The sequence below is a fragment of the Ornithodoros turicata genome, chromosome 10, assembly GCF_037126465.1.
Source record: "Ornithodoros turicata isolate Travis chromosome 10, ASM3712646v1, whole genome shotgun sequence".
NCBI classification, from domain to species: Eukaryota; Metazoa; Arthropoda; class Arachnida; order Ixodida; family Argasidae; genus Ornithodoros; species Ornithodoros turicata.
Genome location: NC_088210.1, coordinates 27,841,592 through 27,859,005, shown reverse-complemented (window position 1 = coordinate 27,859,005; position 17,414 = coordinate 27,841,592). Strand labels below are relative to the sequence as shown.

Below are 17,414 nucleotides of genomic sequence, written 5' to 3'. Positions count from 1 at the left end.
ATCACTTAAGAATTTTGTAGTAAAACCTCGAAGTGCATTACTACTTATGGCTGGGGAGGTAAATATGGAGGGCACATGGGTGTGTCGTCTTGGCTATTCTAAAATTTTTAATATTTGTTTTCGGGCGTGAGCACTTCCTATGGTGGAAGCCTGGTATGGCTCTGACTCGGCGTATCTCACAATTGTATCTCATCGTCGTTAAGCGTTTGTATCTGAGTAAACAGTCTTATTTATTTATCTAAACAGGTCAACAAGTTCAAGGTGTTGTCTTAGGAGGCTCAGTTTTAGTGGTGGCCTTTTTCCTGTCCTCTTCATCACTCATGTATTCGGCTAGCTCCTCCGTGTCACCAGCTGCGAGTTGTGCTTCACTCACACTTTGTGAGTTGGGTGCCAGGTTTTTGTAAATTGCCATAGCTTGTGCAACCCATGAGGACACATCAGCAGTGTTTGAGGGCAGAATAATTGTATTTCCTTCTTTGGCTAAACTTCTGAAGGCGCTGACATAGTTCTCGGCTACAATGAGTGAAGCTGCGTTGCCACCATGCGACTTTGCCAAGGAGAGTGCGATTGTCCCCAGTGCTTTCGCCTTGGCCTCTGCCTTGGCGATTGTGGCATTGGCTTCTCCCTGAGCCTTGTTGATGAGCTCCATTTTTTCAGCCTCTGATGCTAAAATTCGGGCTCTTCGTTTGCCTTCTGCAACATTTATATCCGCTTCACGTATCCCTTCAGACTCTAAGACCGCGGCACGTTTTTTCCTCTCCGCTTCCACTTGCATCTGCATAGCTTCGTGTACCCTTTGAGGCAGACGAATATCTCGAATTTCGTACCGCAAGCAGACTATGCCCCAAGCGCCACTAGCTTTGTTGATCGACTCCACTATAGCAAAGTTGAGCGATTCCCTTTCTTTGAAAACGCTATCCAGCGCTATTTTTCCGAGTTCAGATCGCATTGTCGTCATAGCAAGTTGAGTTATGGCGAACTCCGGGTCTTCGACACCGTAGCTTGCGCGATATGGGTCGACCACTTTGAGGTACAGCACTCCGTCGATATTGAGCGTCACGTTGTCCAGTGTAATCGCCGACTGCTGAGGAATATCGATGGCCAGCTCCTTAAGACTCTGCACATAGCGAACTTTGTCTACGATTGGAAGCAGAAGGTTGAAGCCAGGTTCTAGGATGCGGAAGAATTTCCCCATCCTTTCAACCACCCATGCTTGCTGCTGAGGAACGAACATGATCACTGTGTTCAGAGGTGTATGCGCGTATCTGCCTTGGACTGACGCTGTTACGACGCTTCGCAGCAGCCTGCGAGACCCGGCAACACGACTTAAAGCGTGCATGCTCACAAACTGAACTCACTGCAATATATAAAACACACGAAGTATACAACTATCGGCAACTACCTCGCGCAGAAATGGATTGGATTGGCTATTAAAGTAAACATTGTGGCCAACCTTTTTGTGCTCTACGTTAATGTCCTACCCGCCCAAGTTTAAAGATCGCTCATCCAAATACATAAGATCGCACTAATAAATACTTAACTAGATAAACTATTTTATAGTCACTATGTTGTGCGCTTGAATTGGTAAATTCGTTCACCGCTGAAACCTACGAAGCGGCGGCACCTATAACCAACATTGCGCATAGCAATGTGGATGAAATGCTATGAAACGAAACGGGACGAATCAATTGCTGATGTTGAAGTGCCGTGCGTCAGAAACGTAATAAGTTCCGTTTCGTTAACGCTGCTGATGGTCCATGCAATGCGTGGATACTTTTGTGAACACAACGTTTGGAACTGGGGTTGGTGATGGGTCCAAAAAACAAGCGGGCACCCGGTAGACGTGATTACAAGACACTCTCGAAGGAAGAGCTTCGTCATGAACTGAAATCAAGAGGAATAAAGTCATCGGGGAAAAAATCAGACATGGTTAGTCATCATCGACCAGTGTAATCAGTGCATTATCTCGCTTTCCAGGCGTAATTCTCGGAAGCCGGTTTTTCAGGCTAACTGAGCGTTTTAAAACTAGTCTCATTTCACGCGTATAACACGGTCTAGAGACTGGTTTCTATCGTGAAATTTTGCCTAATCCCTTAATCTACTGCAACACGATGTTGATAAACGCAAGCGAATATGACAACCTACTTATAGCAGGAAAGAAAGTGGGGTTGTGCTTGATTGGTTGCATCTTCCCCGTCGTGACGTTAGCGTTTCCGCTGTTCATACACGTTGATACGTAGAGCAATCAAAAGCACATAACAGAAGAAGCAACATTGTCATTAGAGTTGGATGCACAAGCTGAACGCTAAACCTGCTAGACCTTCTGCGAAGTGTGAAGGTAACTCCCACTCCTTCATGCGATACTTCTGTAAATTTACAATCGACAGCTGTTTTTCGCTCAGTTGTTCACAGATGTTTCTTACTCTTGCATCAGTGCCGTTAAAGAGCAACATGTTTTCGACCACAGAAGCGGTTCAATGCCTTCTTTATCGTTTTCGTGCGGTCACGCGCCTCACCCACCTAGCGGCAGCATAGGTGGCCTGGCCTAGGCACACGTGTAGCTCTTCGTTTTATCGGAGCAGTTGTGTAAATACGTTCCACGTGATGCATTCTTATCTCACGAATCTGAATGAATCCTTGCATCACCGAACAAGATAAAAGCGCGCTCGCGACAATGGTTACAGATATCCCCCGTCTGAATTCACCCTTGACACTTTTCCGCAGTCCAGTTTCGCATTGCTTCCAGCTATTGTGCGCTTTCTCGCGAGCATGAATTGTTGCAGCTTTATAACCCAGTGTTGAACAGGCAACATACGCAAAGTGCGCAGAAGGTTTCGCTTGACGGCACGTGGCAAAGCAAAAAACGCATCAGGTGTTACGACATTCCTCAGGTGAGCGGAGCCGGGGTTTATTTCGAAGCATATGGCACAAGCGGGGTTTCGCCAGAGTGAATTCGCGTGAGGGATATTGTTGAGTTGCATTGTCCAGCGAAACGTGCCACAGCTTAAAATTTTAAAGAAAATTATTATGCAAACATTGCATTTAGTATTTTTGTACAAATATTCTCTCTAGGCAAAGAGGCTAGAACGCTGGGAGGAGCGAATGGGAGACAGCAGTGATGCACCGACAGCCCTTAGACAGCGCAAGTCCTCTTTGGGGGAGAGCACCAACGGGGGATGCAACAGCGTGCCCGTAGGGCGCGCCACGGGCCGTGGTGAGGACGTAGAGCAACTGATGAACGACCACGGGGACCGCAAGGCGCTGGTGCTCTGGCGGCGTCCAATCTTGACGACACGATACTTTCTCAGTGAGCTCCTTATGCTGCTGAAGGAGTATAGTGTCAGGTGAGAAGCGAATCAAGTGCCCCCTTTTGGTGTTTTGATGCAGTAGCGGTTACGTAAAGTTTTTCACCATTTTATTGCAGCTTGATGCGCAACTGGAAGCACGTACTTGCCTCACTTCTAGCCCTCCTAATGTTGGCCGTTCTTTATAACCTAGAAGGATCTCATCAGAAGGTAATTTTACGTTTTTTACGTTTTGCTGTAGACAGTGCTTGTCGGTAGGCCCTGACATTTTTCGAGTGACCCTGGCTAATAGTCCAGTTCTTACAAAGCAGAAGCAGATTTCACACACACAAAAAAAATCTTGAAATAGTGTCATTACTAGGGCTCGGAAGGAAACCAAACTGAAAAAAAAAGGAAAGAAAGGCACAAACACGCAGAAACGAAAAGCAAAATGCAGCACTCAGCATGAGCCTGAAAGGTGCACTTGCACTCCTAAAAAAGTCTGTTATGACATCTAAAAATGTTAAACGAGGCCACAACTCATCAGAGTCAATAGAAAGGCAGCTAACCCCGAAAATGTTGCATTTTTAGGCAGATGCCTAGAATTCCAGGCCCTAATCATTGCACATTCAGTGAAACAGCAGGGGAAGCTATGAATTTTGGGGGAGTGTTGCCCTTTTAAATATACGGACACTTCGGTGTCAAAATTACGGTGATGATACAAGTGCTATAACACCAAGTTATATTCCACTATATGAAGCATGACACACACCCTGTGACATGTGACAACGCCGCAAAATGTTTTACTAGAAAATATTTCTTATAATATGCTAAGCACTCAGTGACATTAGTCTTCCCCAGTTTCCTACGCAGAGCAGTGACCCTAAATTTGACGCACGTTCGGATGTTTACCAGACTTTGTTCTCATTGCTGTCGCTTCCAAATGCAGTACATTGCTGTAATGGAGAAAAAGCTCCTGTGGTGTGCCTATTGGGTAGGGCTAGGTGTCCTGTCATCTGTTGGTCTTGGGACTGGTCTCCACACTTTTCTCCTGTATCTGGTACGTTCAGTTTAGTTTTTAATTTTTATGTTTTTCGCAATTTTTTTTGTGAAGTTTGAACAAGACAGTTTCTTCAATGTGCTGCGACACATCTCTCTCTCCCAGGGCCCACATATAGCTGCCGTAACGCTTGCTGCATACGAGTGTGGAAGTGTAAATTTTCCCGAACCCCCCTATCCCGATGAGTGAGTTCATTTCTTTCATCTTCCATCATTTCTTTGTTCATGCTTGTAATACATGTGTCCGGGATGAAGCGCAATTTAAGCGAGCACTCTAACACAAATTGCAGAATTGTGTGTCCAGATGAGTCTTCAGTAACCACAGTTAGTATCTTCAAAGTCATGAGCAAAGTTCGGCTTGAGGCATTCATGTGGGTAAGTGAAAAAAAAAATCCCGTTGCCCGTTCAGAAAATTAGCTCGCCTCCTTTAGCTCGCCTCCTTTATTTCAGGGAGCAGGCACAGCGCTAGGAGAGCTGCCACCGTATTTTATGGCAAAAGCAGGTGAGTACTTCGAATAGCCTGCGACTTACAAGACCTCCGAGTGGGCTAGTAGTGGACCGAAACCGATAACAGTGTCAGGATCAGCAAATCTTGAGACCGCATAACGAATCAACATTCATTTACGAACGTCCTCGAGAAGAATTTTACGTTCCAGACTCCATAGACCCGTATTCCACCGGACATGTACGACGAGCGTTTCAGATATCCGTAGCAATATGTAACTCTCTGTGTCGCAGAGGTTACATGTGTGCATAACAGGGTAATGTGTTCAAATGCAGGCCTTTTATGATGGTATTTCATAACATACAGATGGCAAGAGAAATTGTGCTGCATCTACCAACGTTTATCTAAATGATTGCGTATCACTCTTGCAGCTAGGATATCTGGGAATGAAGACTTAGAGGACTTGGAAGCACTCGAAGCGCTCATGGAGAAGGAGAAATCAACTGATCTGGTAAGATAACATGTACGAACGCATTATGAATAGAGCCTGAAGTTTTCGGGAAATATTTTTTTCTAAATTCGGGGGCTAAAAATCAGGTAAATAAACGTGTGCACTAAATTCATGCGAATTCGGGTGAAAAAACTTCCATTACGCTAAGATCTGGGGGAAATCGGGCTCAGCTATTCAAGCTAACTGTAGCAATTTGGTACAAACGGCGATGTAACTGCATTTTTCTGCCAAGCAAGCAAGTTGGTGCATTCCTACAGACATCCCAGAGAGGGCAATTTGCCGGGTAAAAATCGGGTTTCACCCTAAAGAGGCAACCTTCAATTCGGGGTGCAAATTCGGGGAAGAATCGGGTAAAACCCTAAAACTTCAGGCTCTAATTATGAATAGCCAGGTTCATGTTTCTAACGTTGGGCTTTCTGCAGTCCTTCCTCGACAGGGCGAAACTGGCTGTTGAGAAACTAGTGGAACGTGTGGGATTCCTGGGCATCCTTGCTTGTGCATCGGTAAGGACACGCATCTCTGCTGGCTTCTTGTTTGTATAGGCCGGGCCCGCGACAGGGTGCCAAATGCATTATTCGTAGAGCCTCGTCTTTTTTGTGGTTAGCCCCGTAAAAGCTGTTTTTACCCCCGTATGCGTTACCATCATGCTTAAAACCCGTAAAAACTTGCCAAGATGCAAATTCACCCACCAACCACTGCGGAATGTTGGGCACTGCACATCCAGCATCTTGTGTTGCTCTGAAATGCAAGAAGCTTTTTTTTTTTCTCCACACACTTTTTGAAAATCTGCTATCACCTGATTTGATCCTAGTATACAGCTTCTGAAATAAAATCAGATCTTGGACCCCCAGGTTTGAAAAAAAAAACAAAAAAACATGAATCCCAAAGACACAAGGCATGCATTGATAGGAGATGTGTTGCACACTTCTTAAACAATGTTCTGTTTCTTTCTATTTCTTTTTTTTTTTTTTTTTCTGTTTCAACAGCTTTTTTGCTTTAATCCCACTGCGTGATTATTGCTTTGCAACGCAGATCCCAAATCCTCTATTTGACCTGGCGGGCATCACGTGTGGCCACTTCCTGGTGCCCTTCTGGACATTCTTCGGGGCCACGCTGATTGGCAAGGCTATTATCAAGATGCACATTCAGAAGCTCTTTGTAATCATTGCCTTCAGCGAACACCATGTGGAGATGTCCCTCAAGATGCTTATGTAAGCATCCTCACTTATTCTCCTCTCCCCTCCCCCCTTCCTTTTTCCTTCTTCCATGAAAAGCTGAAGAAAGGTGCTACAGTATATACGAATGACTTTGCACATGTAGGTACATCCCCTATGTGGGCAAGTATCTCCAAGCACCGTTCAGAGAATTCCTTGCGAAGCAGAAGGCAAAACTACATCGGAAGACCGGGACAGAAGTAACGCAGGTAAAATTTACGTTTCTATTATGGAGGTACCTTTGCAACATGTACGGGTTACAAAATGACGACAACATGTATTGTTGTATGAAGACACACAAAATATACTTTTGTTGTGCTGCCCACTCCACAGGCAGTTCCTCTGTGATGGGCGCAAACAGTGGCGTCGGAACTATTTTTCCATTGGGGGAGCGGAAAAAAATGCTACCATCATCATCATCATCATTTATTTTCCTTGAGGGCTCATGCAGGCAATACAGGGGTGGTACACAAATTGAAAACGTGCGCCAGGCAAATTACGACATGCGCATACTTGTACAGCAGAACTAAACTAACATTGCTGAAGTAATGTGTATGAATATGTCAGTTAGAAGATAATGTTAATATAATTACAAACATAATTTACATATCTGGGGGAGCCGTGCTACCTCATCTGTAAATGAGGGGGAGCCGTCGCTCCCCCTGCTCCCCCTGTTCCGGCGCCCCTAGGCGCAAAACAAAACGATCCTTTAGTGCAAGACGGGCAGTTTCAGATTTTGGTGATTCTTTTTTTTTTCCGCTGCATCATGGTGCAGGGCTCATTGATATTTCCAAGCTCATCTGTCGATGAAATTTGAAACATTTTCACACCCTGACCCACTGCTTCCAACTTTGCAGGACGTTTCACTGCTGGCATGGATGTTTGAGAAGTTGGTGATGGCCATGATAATCTATTTTGTCATTTCGATTGTGAACTCCTTGGCACAAAACTACCATCGTCGTATATCCAAGGCCAAGAGACGCTCCTATGGAGCAGCACCCCTCGGCCGTAAGGTTGCTCTCAGCTGAGGTGTGGCTTCTTCCGAGGCGGTGTTCCTCAAGACTGTTGTTCATTTGTGAACAGGATTTTGTTGCTGTTGGCTATTGAAACGTGCAAAGGTGGGGCACCTAGGTGATTTCTGCATGTTTGAACGGACACAGGGACGGTCGTTGGTAGAAGAAGAGAGGTTAAGAGGAGCATTTTTTATATTAAAATGTGTAGAAGCCCTATCTTCTAGGGGTTAAAAGCTGTGTTTTTTTTTTGTTTGTTTTTTTGCATCGGGGTATCGCAGAGTTATAACGGTATGAATGAGCGAAGTGTGTATCATAGGGAAGGACTTTTTAGTTATAGTGTTCGGGACGAGGAGAGATATGACGGAGCACCTTTGGCAGCATTTCTATGAAAAGTGAGCTCATATAATTTCAGTGTTGTGTCTCTGGGCTGATAGTTCCTGATAGTCCCATGATACCTAGGTATAAAGAATATCTGCTGTCGCGTGAAGCCTGAACTGTAATATTTACGTACGCCACGTTTCCTAGTCCCTTTCCGGGTGAGTTATCGACAAGAGAAATGGTGCCAGTGACCAGCCACTAAATTTTGAGGCTGTTGTGCATGTATTGAATTTGGTTGCCTGCAAGGCCTACTACAAGCCAGAAGGATGGTGCATGCACGCGAACGTATGGGGGAAAGGGACTTCGGAACCCAGCTTCCCGACAGATACCCCGTTACCGTGTAATATTTATTCAAGTTTATCGTGTAAGTTATGGTTGCATACAGACATTGCTCACCCAATAAGAAGCTGCCTTCTCATCTTGCATCAACATTCAAGGCATTTCTTCGTGAAGAATGCATGTCGACGTGTTAATGCGCTGTTCAAAAGCATGCTTGCTGTGTTTGTGAAGTTCCCGCAGAGCCAAGACTGGGCAGACCGGCACAGTGAAGGGGGGGGGGGGGGGGGGGACCTTTCGAGCACAAGGCAGATGTAGCACTTTTGTAATCCCTCAGGTATATAGCTACAGAGCGATAAGAAAGCTGAAGTGTTTTACCGTCCCTTTTTGCACATGCGTGTCATAAAGCCTAATGTTACACGTTGCAGCGTTTTTTCTTCCGTTGCTCAGAACGGAGATAAGCAAGGAGTGTTTGAAACAAAAGTACCATCTTCAGCAAATGCTACGACGCTGTTTTATTATCGTGTGGAACTTTGGACTCCCGCAGGTGGTGTTCTGCTGACAAGTTTGATTTTTCTTCCATTTTACTGCAAATTTTATACGTCCTATTTTATCCATGTCACATGTCTCTGTTCTATTACCAATGCATTCCCCTCCCGCGCGTTCCAGGTAGAAGCGTAGTGGCATAAAGGACCCAGTTTCTCCTGGAGAGTGAATACAGTTCTTTTGAATTGTAAACGATATTTAATAAAATGAAACTCAGTTACATCCTTAACAGTAATTAAATATTCTTGTGTATATATATAACGTAACAGGAAGCTACTAACAAGGTTGCTAGACAGGTGTGACGCATACTGTGTAGAGCTAGTGGAATGCATGGAAGGACAGCTGTGCTGGCTAGCTCCAAGGCTGCAGTTTATATTCTAGGACCATCCTATAGATAGATAGAAACTAGTTTGCTCAGAATCCAATTAATGCATCAAAATTCTCGGCAAAAGGTGTCAGTAGTACACAGTCGCGAAACTCAACTTGCTGACGTTACGGAGGGACTCCCTGAATTCTAAAAACTGGTCCAATGACACGGGTGCAAAGTTATGCACGTGGAACTTGGCCAGCACTTTGGCCCCAATCTCGTCTTCGTGCATCGTGAGCAGCGCACTTGCTATTGACGACTTGAGCTCTTCGGGAAGCTCTTTCTTCATGACAATCGGGTACGGTGGCAGTGGTCCCCAAGAATCGATGACGACCAACTTCTCTTTGTAAGCTGGGTTCCTGTCCAAAAACAAAGCCAAACAGTTTGCATCCACTGCTGCAGCATCAACTTGTTGGTCCAAGATCATGTAAAGTGAGTCCAAGTGCGAGTGTGCCGGCACTTTGTTGCCAAAGAAGTTTGCAGTTTCCCCTCTTTTCTTCAGCTCTTGCAATGTTACCTGGTGCCCACTGAACGACTCGGGCCCGGTGTATGCCCACTTGTAGCCGCGTAGTTGGTCGAATTTTTCTATACTGCTGCTTTGTAAGCTTGCGTTGATGACCACATCAGCAAAGTGGCCGGGTTCGTCGCTTCCAAGGCGGTGCTGGTGCACTGACGACACTGGCAGTAGTTCCATGGCCTTGTTCCCAGCTTCCAAGCGATGAACAAAAGCAATTGGCGTCATAAAGGCCATATCAATATCGCCATCGCTAAAAGGGTCTCCTCTGTCAGCGGGAGGACCGTACCAGCGGGATTCGTAGATGAGTGATGAGTGAACGTTCAGTTTTCTTTCCAGGTAGTGAAGAATACCTTCAAAATATTCAGCCGGTATGCCAGGAGAAAGGTAAGTAGCAGCGCGCAACTTCGTAGCAGGCATGACGCACTTTCGGAAGGCTGATATTTACCGAACTTTATGCAAAAATAGGTGCGTAATCAGTGTCGGATATCCGTCTGAAGCACTGTCTGGAGTACGCGGATCATCCGGATAACGAGAAGTCTGCGTTGGTTGTGCAACGGAAACCCAAAAGCTCCATAATACAACGTATGCCTTAACAACAAAATTACATTTTAAATCTTATGAAAGTTTCTTGGTCGTGCTAGAACAAAACTTTATCTGTGCCACCTTCTCAAGGTTCTCAAGGCCTTTCGTTTTTGCACAATGCGCAGCGCGTATGTTCCGGTTTCGAAACATCGCTAGAGGGCTAGAGCGGCTTAGCTTTGGCCTTGGCTTGGCTTTGACTCGAGCGGTATAGACAAATGTCGTGTGCAGCACGCGCTGGAACACGTTTTTTTACGTTTTACTGTGTTATAATAACCATCTTAGTGTCTCTTAACTAAGCAACGTTGCATACAGTCCATGGTGAGTGAATATTCTCTGATATGATACTGATATGCGCCGATTTGGAATAATGCGTGCAGCGTGAAGTAAAGCTAGCGGATGTAAACATTGAGGGTGGTAGCTTTTTTGCTCGAAGAATAAACAAAGCAAAATCTCGACTTCTTTCTCAGGTTCAAGGAAATGCTGTCATGTTTGAATAACGTGTGGTCTATATCAATCGAGTTTCTACAACACCATGCATCTTATTGTGTTATTTCTCATCTCCCATTCAGTCTTCTTGAGGCAAAATGACAGTATCCGTAAGAGGTTTCGGATTCCTGTTGAGGCATCACAGTCTGGCTCGCATCCGGTTTGAAAATCAGCACTTGCATGTTAGGAGATATTTCGCAAATGGTACGGTTAAACTCACCTGACACACCGCCCTGATGATCACCATTCAAATAACGTTGTTGTAACACTTTCTTACTTGCTTTGGTAGATTCGAAGGCATATGATTTGGTTGTGATTGGAGGAGGGTCTGGAGGACTCGCTTGTGCAAAAGAAGGTACAGGAACTGCAGGACTTAACAGGGATACTTCACTTACAAAGTCATTGCTATTGCAGCTCGAGGGGAAGGTCTAAAAGTAGCTGTACTTGACTATGTCGACCCATCTCCAAGAGGTGAATACACTTTTTTTTTTCTTTCAAATTTCCAAAATAATTTCCAAGAGTTTGGAACAAAAGTGCCCCTGTATAGCAAGTTACTTTCAGAGATGTTACATCCCCAACTTGTTGCTTTGCCACGTCCTGTGTGAGTGACGCAGTGCCTGGTACTATAGGTTTCATTCACTCCAAATTTATTTCCAAGGCACGAGATGGGGGCTCGGTGGAACATGTGTCAATGTGGGCTGCATACCCAAGAAACTGTACCATCATGCTGCTCTGCTGGGGGAGCACCTCAAGGATGCCCGCAGCTACGGTTGGCAGTTCTCTAAAGATGTGGGGCACGACTGGCAAGCATTACAGGAGGCGGTCAAGGGCCACGTTCGCTCGCTCAACTGGGGACACAGGGTGAAGTTGAAGCAGAAGTAAGCATATTGAACTTGATATTTTGTGTCATTGTCTGTATTGAATGGTCAATACATCTCTTTGAATGCCTCATGAAAGAGGAAAGGGCTATTGCACACTTCAATTTCCAGTCTCCAGAACATTTGATCCCTCATAGGATGTTGTCTTAACTACTCGTCTAAAAATTATGGGGTGTACGGTATTTGTCTTTGGCAAACTTATGCCATAAGTTATGTACGCTTAGGTCAATTTTCAGTTGCGAGAAATTGAGTTTTCTGAACTGAACTCTGAAATTTACCTAGTCAGCGTTACTCTTTTTTTTTTACAGAAACATAAACTGCACGTCGGATTTATTCCATTCCATTACAAATTACATTATACTGCAGTAGAAATAGTTGAAAAAATTATGAAAACCATCATTTCGAGACACTGAAATTGTCGGTCGCCCTCAGTTTTATGGTCCTAAATTTTTGCGTCCTCCTCGTTATGGGCAGTGGCTTCAATTTTGTCACACAGTCTGTGCTGGTTCAACTTACTTCTTCACTGAGTATATATATACTTCCCAGAACTTCGTTTTCTTTATGTGAATGTAAGTCTCTACATGGGCACTGTACCTTGTTGTTCTGTTCGCATTCCCTTGTGTGAATTGTAGTCGCCTTCCTTTCAGGGACGTGGACTACTACAATGCGAAAGGCACATTCATTGATGCTCACACATTATTCGCAAAAGATGCTAAGGGAGAGGAGGTACTGTACGGACAAAGCTCCAACGGAAGCCTCGTTAAAGCATTCTCCTCTTCATATCGTATTCAAATCGTCAGATCTGTCTGTCGTCAAAGAATTTCGTGATTGCCGTCGGGGGCAGACCAATTCTTCCGAGCGACGTTCCAGGGGCACAGGAACATGCCATCACCAGTGACGACATCTTCTTCCTCGAAAAGTCTCCTGGAAAAACGTGCGTATTTCCAGCAACCAACAAACAAACAGTTGCTGAACAGTTAGATCATTAATCGACATTCACAGTGTAGTTGTGACGTTGTACTGATAACGTATGTGTCTCTTTCAGTCTTATCGTTGGAGGAAGTTGTATCCTTTAAGCACTTTTCTGCTTTGTCATCCTTACTGACGCTGTCTCACTGGAGGTGTTTTTCTTCCTTGAACTCCATGCTTAGATGTCGCCCTTGAATGTGCAGGGTTCTTGCGGGGCCTCGGCCTCGACACCACTGTGATGGTCCGTTCCATATGTCTGCGCGGGTTTGACCAGGTAGTCGTTCGCTTGTGCCGCAGATTTATTATTATACACGCTCTCGCTTCCGTGCAACAGGCTTATACTATACTTATTTTTAATTTAGCATAATCAGAATTATGGATCTCTATAAGTAGCGTATGTCCATTACATATGTGACTCCAGTAAAGCAAAATAATCACATCTTTCTAGCCCTAGCCAATTTAACAGTGAGACTAACCTCGTATTCACTACGCTACGATGAGCCCTACTTCACACCGTGTGCACAAACTAATTATGGCTCACAGTTGGTTTCATGTAATCTTCCACGACATATCAATTCCCATATCCAAAACAACATAAACATCAGCTGTCTTTCAATTCGCTCTATAAAGGCCATGTATGTTCACTAGGATAGTCATATTATTTCGTGCGTTCTCATAGCTTTTTTGTTTTATGCATCTTAAGGCATTGTGTTCATTACCATTGTCTCACTCCGTAATTCGTCTGGTTTGCTATTTGTTATTGCTGTTCGCTTTGCATTGTCTGGTTTCTATTTGTCATTGCTTTGTTGTATCTGTCGAGTGTACAAAGGGGGGTCAGACCTCGTCAAGCTGCAGTTTGCAGCTTTTTGTCTGTATCCCATCACCAAGTGTCATTGGTGAAATAAATAATTATTATTATTATTGTTGCTTACATTTTACTGAGGTGTATAAACAATGCTGTAAGATGTGCAGGAACCACTGCGAACTTAACTGTGTAACAGTAGACTGCGAATGTAATTACTACTACTGTTACTACTCTTTAATTCTGGTTCTTTCCTCTTAGCAAATGTCCAGATTAGTCACAGACCACATGGAGTCCGAAGGCACGCATTTTTTATGGAAATGCCTCCCTAAAGGTATAGAGAAACTGCCAGACTCAAGGCTTAAGGTTTCTTGGGAAAACGAAAGTGGGCAGAAAAGCAGCGATGTCTTCGACACTGTCATGTTTGCCATAGGTACTGTAAAATTTATACTAATACAATTTTTGCAAAATTTACAAAACAAAAAATACTATATTTATACATTAATAAAACTATCTGCATAGAATATTATTTAGTTCTTACTGCTTTACCGTTGAATTAATAAATTATTTCTGGACATTGACATCAATAGTGTAGATTACAACTAGAGCCCGAAGTTTTAGGGTTTAACCCCGAATTCGCACCCCAAATTGAAGGTTGTCTCTTCAGGGTGAAACCCGCAAATTGCCCTCACTGAGACGTCTGTAGGAATGCGCACTAACTTGTTTGGCAGCAAATGCAGTTACATCACCATTTGCACCAAACCAGTACAGTGAGTTTGAGTAACTGAGCCCAATATCTCCCCGAATTTAGCATACTGGAAGTTTTTCCACCTAAATTCGCACGAATTTAGAGCATGTGTTTATTTACCCGATTTTTACCTCCCAGATTTAGAAGAAAAAAAAATCCCCAAAACTTCATGCTCTAGTTACAACATGTCAGTGTACCCTATTCATAGGATTCTTCGTTTTCGGGTTAAAACCCGATTTTTCACAATAGTTCCCCCCCCCCCAAACAACTTTTCAAGAATTCGGGTAAAACCTAATATCTACCAGAAATTGTTAGGGTTCTTGAACTTGTTGTTCTGGCTAAGTCATCGGAAAAGTGAGTTATATAACACCAGCAAAGAGAGCTATTTGTCATAACCTATTTGTCCTCCATTTATAATCCCCCTCTGCAAGAGCGAAAGGCGAGCTTTTGTCGAGTTCGGGCAAGTGTTTGAATACCGTGGTTATTCACTGCCCCAGTTCCGAGCGGAAATATAAAGTTTATTGTTTCTCGTGCAAGTGCTACAGCAATAACTCGCTTTATATGCCTTTGGTTTCACCCGAAAATTCCCTGATGGCATATAAAACGGAGATCGTAGCGCCCGATTTCTCCCCGAATTCTCGTGCGTCAATAGCACCCTATTTTTACCCCCCGAATTTGAAAAATCATAAAACCCAAAAACGAAGAACCCTACCTATTCTTCAACCTCTCTGTTCTGCAGGCAGAAGAGCTTATACTGCACATTTAAACTTGACCAGTGCTGGTGTCGAAATTAACCCCAAGAACGACAAGGTCATCACCAAAGTAGGCGAGCAAAGTACTGCAAACAACATCTACGCTATTGGTGATGTGATTGACGTGAGTAGAGCAAGGTCAGCCGGTTAAATGTCTCAGTAAATTACCACTTGCTTTTTAGGGAGGGCTCGAATTAACCCCCGTGGCAATAAAGGCAGGCGTGCTACTAGCAAAGCGTCTTGCGGGGGTGTCAAACAAGTTGATGGATTACACCAAGGTACATTGCATTGATGCAGACCCTTGTGTGGCTTATTTAAATGATTTGTATAATTTTTGTACTTAGGTACCAACAACTGTGTTCACACCATTGGAGTACGGCTGCGTTGGCAAATCCGAAGAGGCTGCTGTCGCGGAGTGCGGAGAAGACAATTTAGAGGTTTTGCACGCATTTTATAAGCCGCTGCAATATACGGTAGCTGAAAGAGATTCGTCACAGTGCTATATGAAGGTAACGAATGTTTGGTGTTGCTGTATCGCATTTGCGTGCATATTTGCTAATTTATTGCTTTTCTGACTACAGTAACGGGGAACAAACTGTTTAGAACGAGCGACCCAATGTGGACTAAAGTTATGCTCTTCAGGGTTATGATGTCACACTGACAGTGGTTGTCTCTTTGCCATTCTGCGAGTCACCTAAAAGCATGCGCGTGTGGGAAAAGGCGGGCCATGCGCGAAGCTCGCATTGAGTTTGAGGTGGTTCGGTGATAGGACAAACCTGTGGGCTCTAAAACATCAATTTGGGATTGCTGGTAAGATACTTCCATTTCACTGAAAGTGCTAAAAACAGGACAGAGCGAGAGAGAAACACACAGAGCGCTGCTTTCAAAACTTGAGTGCATGCTGTTTTTTTATGTACGCAGCAGGTACACTCTTAAAAATGACCCCCCACTGCATAGCACGCTCCTAGGAGGCGTACGCTTCCCGTTTTCAACAAATTGGGGAAGATAACGATATCATTCGAGATGATGGTAGGCTAGAAGAGTGCTATGCGGTGAAGTTCATTTCCAAGAGTGTAGGTGTTACGCAGAAAGGAAGAGGAGTACCTGCTCTGTACATAAAAAAACGGTTGTTTCAATGTGTCTGCATTAAAGCGTTGAAAGAAGCACTCTGTGCGTGTGCTGTCCTGTTTTTAGCGCTTTTAGTGAAATAGAAAAAACCTGTGGCGAAAGAATAATTATGTTTATGCTCATCCAGTTGATGGGATCACTGGAGATAATGACTGTGATGATCACCTTATAGTCGACAGTTTGTTGTAAATGGAACGTGGTGTTGTAACAAAACTGCAGCATAAAAAAAGTTACAACATCCAAACTTGGTGAACACAAGTTTCCTGTGACTTGCTAGCAGAAAAAAGCATTTTTCACTTCAATCGGGATACATATCACAGTTTCAGAATCGAGGTGCACACTATTTAGACTGCTTGTGCAGGAACCAAAATAATTCCTTTTTAGGCCATTGCATCACGATCTGAGCCGCGTCATATCCTCGGGGTCCACATGACAGGTCCTAATGCGGGAGAGGTGATTCAGGGCTTTGCTGCTGCAATGAAGTAAGATTTTCCTGCTTCTGTCCACATAGCAAATGTGTTAAAAAAGTAATGCGCGATTAATTAATTTGTTCTGTACACAGGTGCGGCATGACCCAAGAGCTCCTGCAGGAGACCGTGGGCATTCACCCGACAGTGGCTGAAGAAGTTGTGAAGTTGAACATCACTAAGCGATCAGGAGCAGATGCTACGGTTACGGGTTGCTGAGGTTAAAGGGAATATCTGTCCCATAAGATGCTGTTCTTTAAGGTCCAGCATGGCGAACAGATGTTCCAGAGTAACCGTCTCCATAAACCGTGCCAGGAACAGGCTTGCAGGATGAAGTTTAGCCCCGAAAGTTGTCACAACTGGTGCTTAACTGATGTGGCAGTCTGTTTCTGTAATCATATTGTGTGATGGAGCCATTGGTGCGATAGGTCTTGGGTCGGGTGCACTTTAATGAATGATGCAGGATTACATGAATTGAAATGTATTTATATAAATGCTGTATTATTGCAGTCATGATTTCTAAAGTTTCAATTTCATTTATGTGGTCCTGTTGTATTATTTACATGTGTAGATGAGCGAAGGTAATCAATATAGCCGAGCAGTCTTGCTGTTTGGGCTAGATTTTCCATGCTGTGGGGTGGATATTCCAGAACATGGTGCGCAGGTATACAGTAGGTATACTTTCCTATGTAGCCGGTCATTGGACAGTATTTTTGTTGTAGCATTGTTGTGCAAATTGTAGCTTACCATATAGAATTACGGTAATTATGTGATGATTAACTTAACTGACAGTGGCATTCTATGTACATTGTGAAATAAATGAGCGAATTAACATGTGTCATGTGAATTAATATGTGTGAAGCTATAATGGGAATACTTTGACTAGAGAGAGTTGTGTTACAAAACTTACGCCATGCCTCTCAACTCTTCGTAGGGCCAGTCTCTCGCAGGAGCCTCAACAATGGTGGCATTATGAAGCTCGACTAAGCCTT

At 44.0% G+C, this 17,414-nt stretch overlaps 4 protein-coding genes across 6 annotated transcripts; 2 read left to right on the top strand and 2 right to left on the bottom strand.

Annotated features, from left to right (window-relative positions):
- Positions 1-213: 213 nt before the first annotated feature.
- Positions 214-1,438, bottom strand: LOC135369651 (stomatin-like protein stl-1). Its single transcript, XM_064603141.1, has one exon. It carries the CDS (start codon positions 1,337-1,339, stop codon positions 257-259), a length of 1,083 nt encoding a protein of 360 aa, XP_064459211.1. The 5' UTR covers positions 1,340-1,438; the 3' UTR covers positions 214-256.
- Positions 1,439-1,640: 202 nt separating this feature from the next.
- On the top strand, positions 1,641-7,742 carry LOC135369650 (vacuole membrane protein 1-like). Of its 3 annotated transcripts, none has more exons than XM_064603138.1 (12): positions 1,641-1,929; positions 3,073-3,344; positions 3,425-3,515; positions 4,234-4,344; positions 4,450-4,529; positions 4,634-4,718; positions 4,794-4,845; positions 5,220-5,299; positions 5,722-5,802; positions 6,332-6,510; positions 6,620-6,722; positions 7,371-7,742. In XM_064603138.1, the coding sequence occupies exons 1-12, from the start codon at positions 1,810-1,812 to the stop codon at positions 7,539-7,541; spliced, it is 1,425 nt and encodes a 474-aa protein (XP_064459208.1). In that variant the 5' UTR covers positions 1,641-1,809; the 3' UTR covers positions 7,542-7,742. The 3 variants fall into 3 exon arrangements, with proteins under 3 accessions (XP_064459208.1, XP_064459210.1, XP_064459209.1); XM_064603140.1 differs by lacking the exon at positions 1,641-1,929 and adding an exon at positions 2,230-2,338; XM_064603139.1 differs by lacking the exon at positions 1,641-1,929 and adding an exon at positions 2,524-2,891.
- Positions 7,743-8,901: 1,159 nt separating this feature from the next.
- LOC135369652 (uncharacterized) lies at positions 8,902-10,282 on the bottom strand. The gene has a single exon (XM_064603142.1). The coding sequence runs from the start codon at positions 10,025-10,027 to the stop codon at positions 9,182-9,184; it is 846 nt and encodes a 281-aa protein (XP_064459212.1). The 5' UTR covers positions 10,028-10,282; the 3' UTR covers positions 8,902-9,181.
- Positions 10,283-10,397: 115 nt separating this feature from the next.
- LOC135369646 (thioredoxin reductase 2, mitochondrial-like) lies at positions 10,398-17,258 on the top strand. Its single transcript, XM_064603134.1, has 15 exons — positions 10,398-10,510; positions 10,762-10,882; positions 10,968-11,033; positions 11,093-11,149; positions 11,337-11,556; positions 12,204-12,282; positions 12,357-12,490; positions 12,602-12,621; positions 12,708-12,799; positions 13,589-13,760; positions 14,815-14,951; positions 15,010-15,105; positions 15,172-15,336; positions 16,340-16,437; positions 16,518-17,258. Exons 2-15 carry the CDS (start codon positions 10,777-10,779, stop codon positions 16,639-16,641), a joined length of 1,566 nt encoding a protein of 521 aa, XP_064459204.1. The 5' UTR covers positions 10,398-10,510; positions 10,762-10,776; the 3' UTR covers positions 16,642-17,258.
- The last annotated feature ends 156 nt before the right edge of the window (positions 17,259-17,414 follow it).

Coding starts and splice junctions, on each gene's coding strand:
- LOC135369646 (XM_064603134.1), top strand. CDS start 10,777: ATGACAGTATCCGTAAGAGGTTTCGGATTCCTGTTGAGGCATCACAGT. Junction 12,283..12,356: donor AAGATGCTAAGGGAGAGGAG/GTACTGTACGGA, acceptor TCAAATCGTCAG/ATCTGTCTGTCGTCAAAGAA. Junction 14,952..15,009: donor CTATTGGTGATGTGATTGAC/GTGAGTAGAGCA, acceptor CTTGCTTTTTAG/GGAGGGCTCGAATTAACCCC.
- LOC135369652 (XM_064603142.1), bottom strand. CDS start 10,027: ATGCCTGCTACGAAGTTGCGCGCTGCTACTTACCTTTCTCCTGGCATA.
- LOC135369650 (XM_064603138.1), top strand. CDS start 1,810: ATGGGTCCAAAAAACAAGCGGGCACCCGGTAGACGTGATTACAAGACA. Junction 4,719..4,793: donor GGCTTGAGGCATTCATGTGG/GTAAGTGAAAAA, acceptor CCTTTATTTCAG/GGAGCAGGCACAGCGCTAGG. Junction 6,511..6,619: donor ATGTCCCTCAAGATGCTTAT/GTAAGCATCCTC, acceptor TTGCACATGTAG/GTACATCCCCTATGTGGGCA.
- LOC135369651 (XM_064603141.1), bottom strand. CDS start 1,339: ATGCACGCTTTAAGTCGTGTTGCCGGGTCTCGCAGGCTGCTGCGAAGC.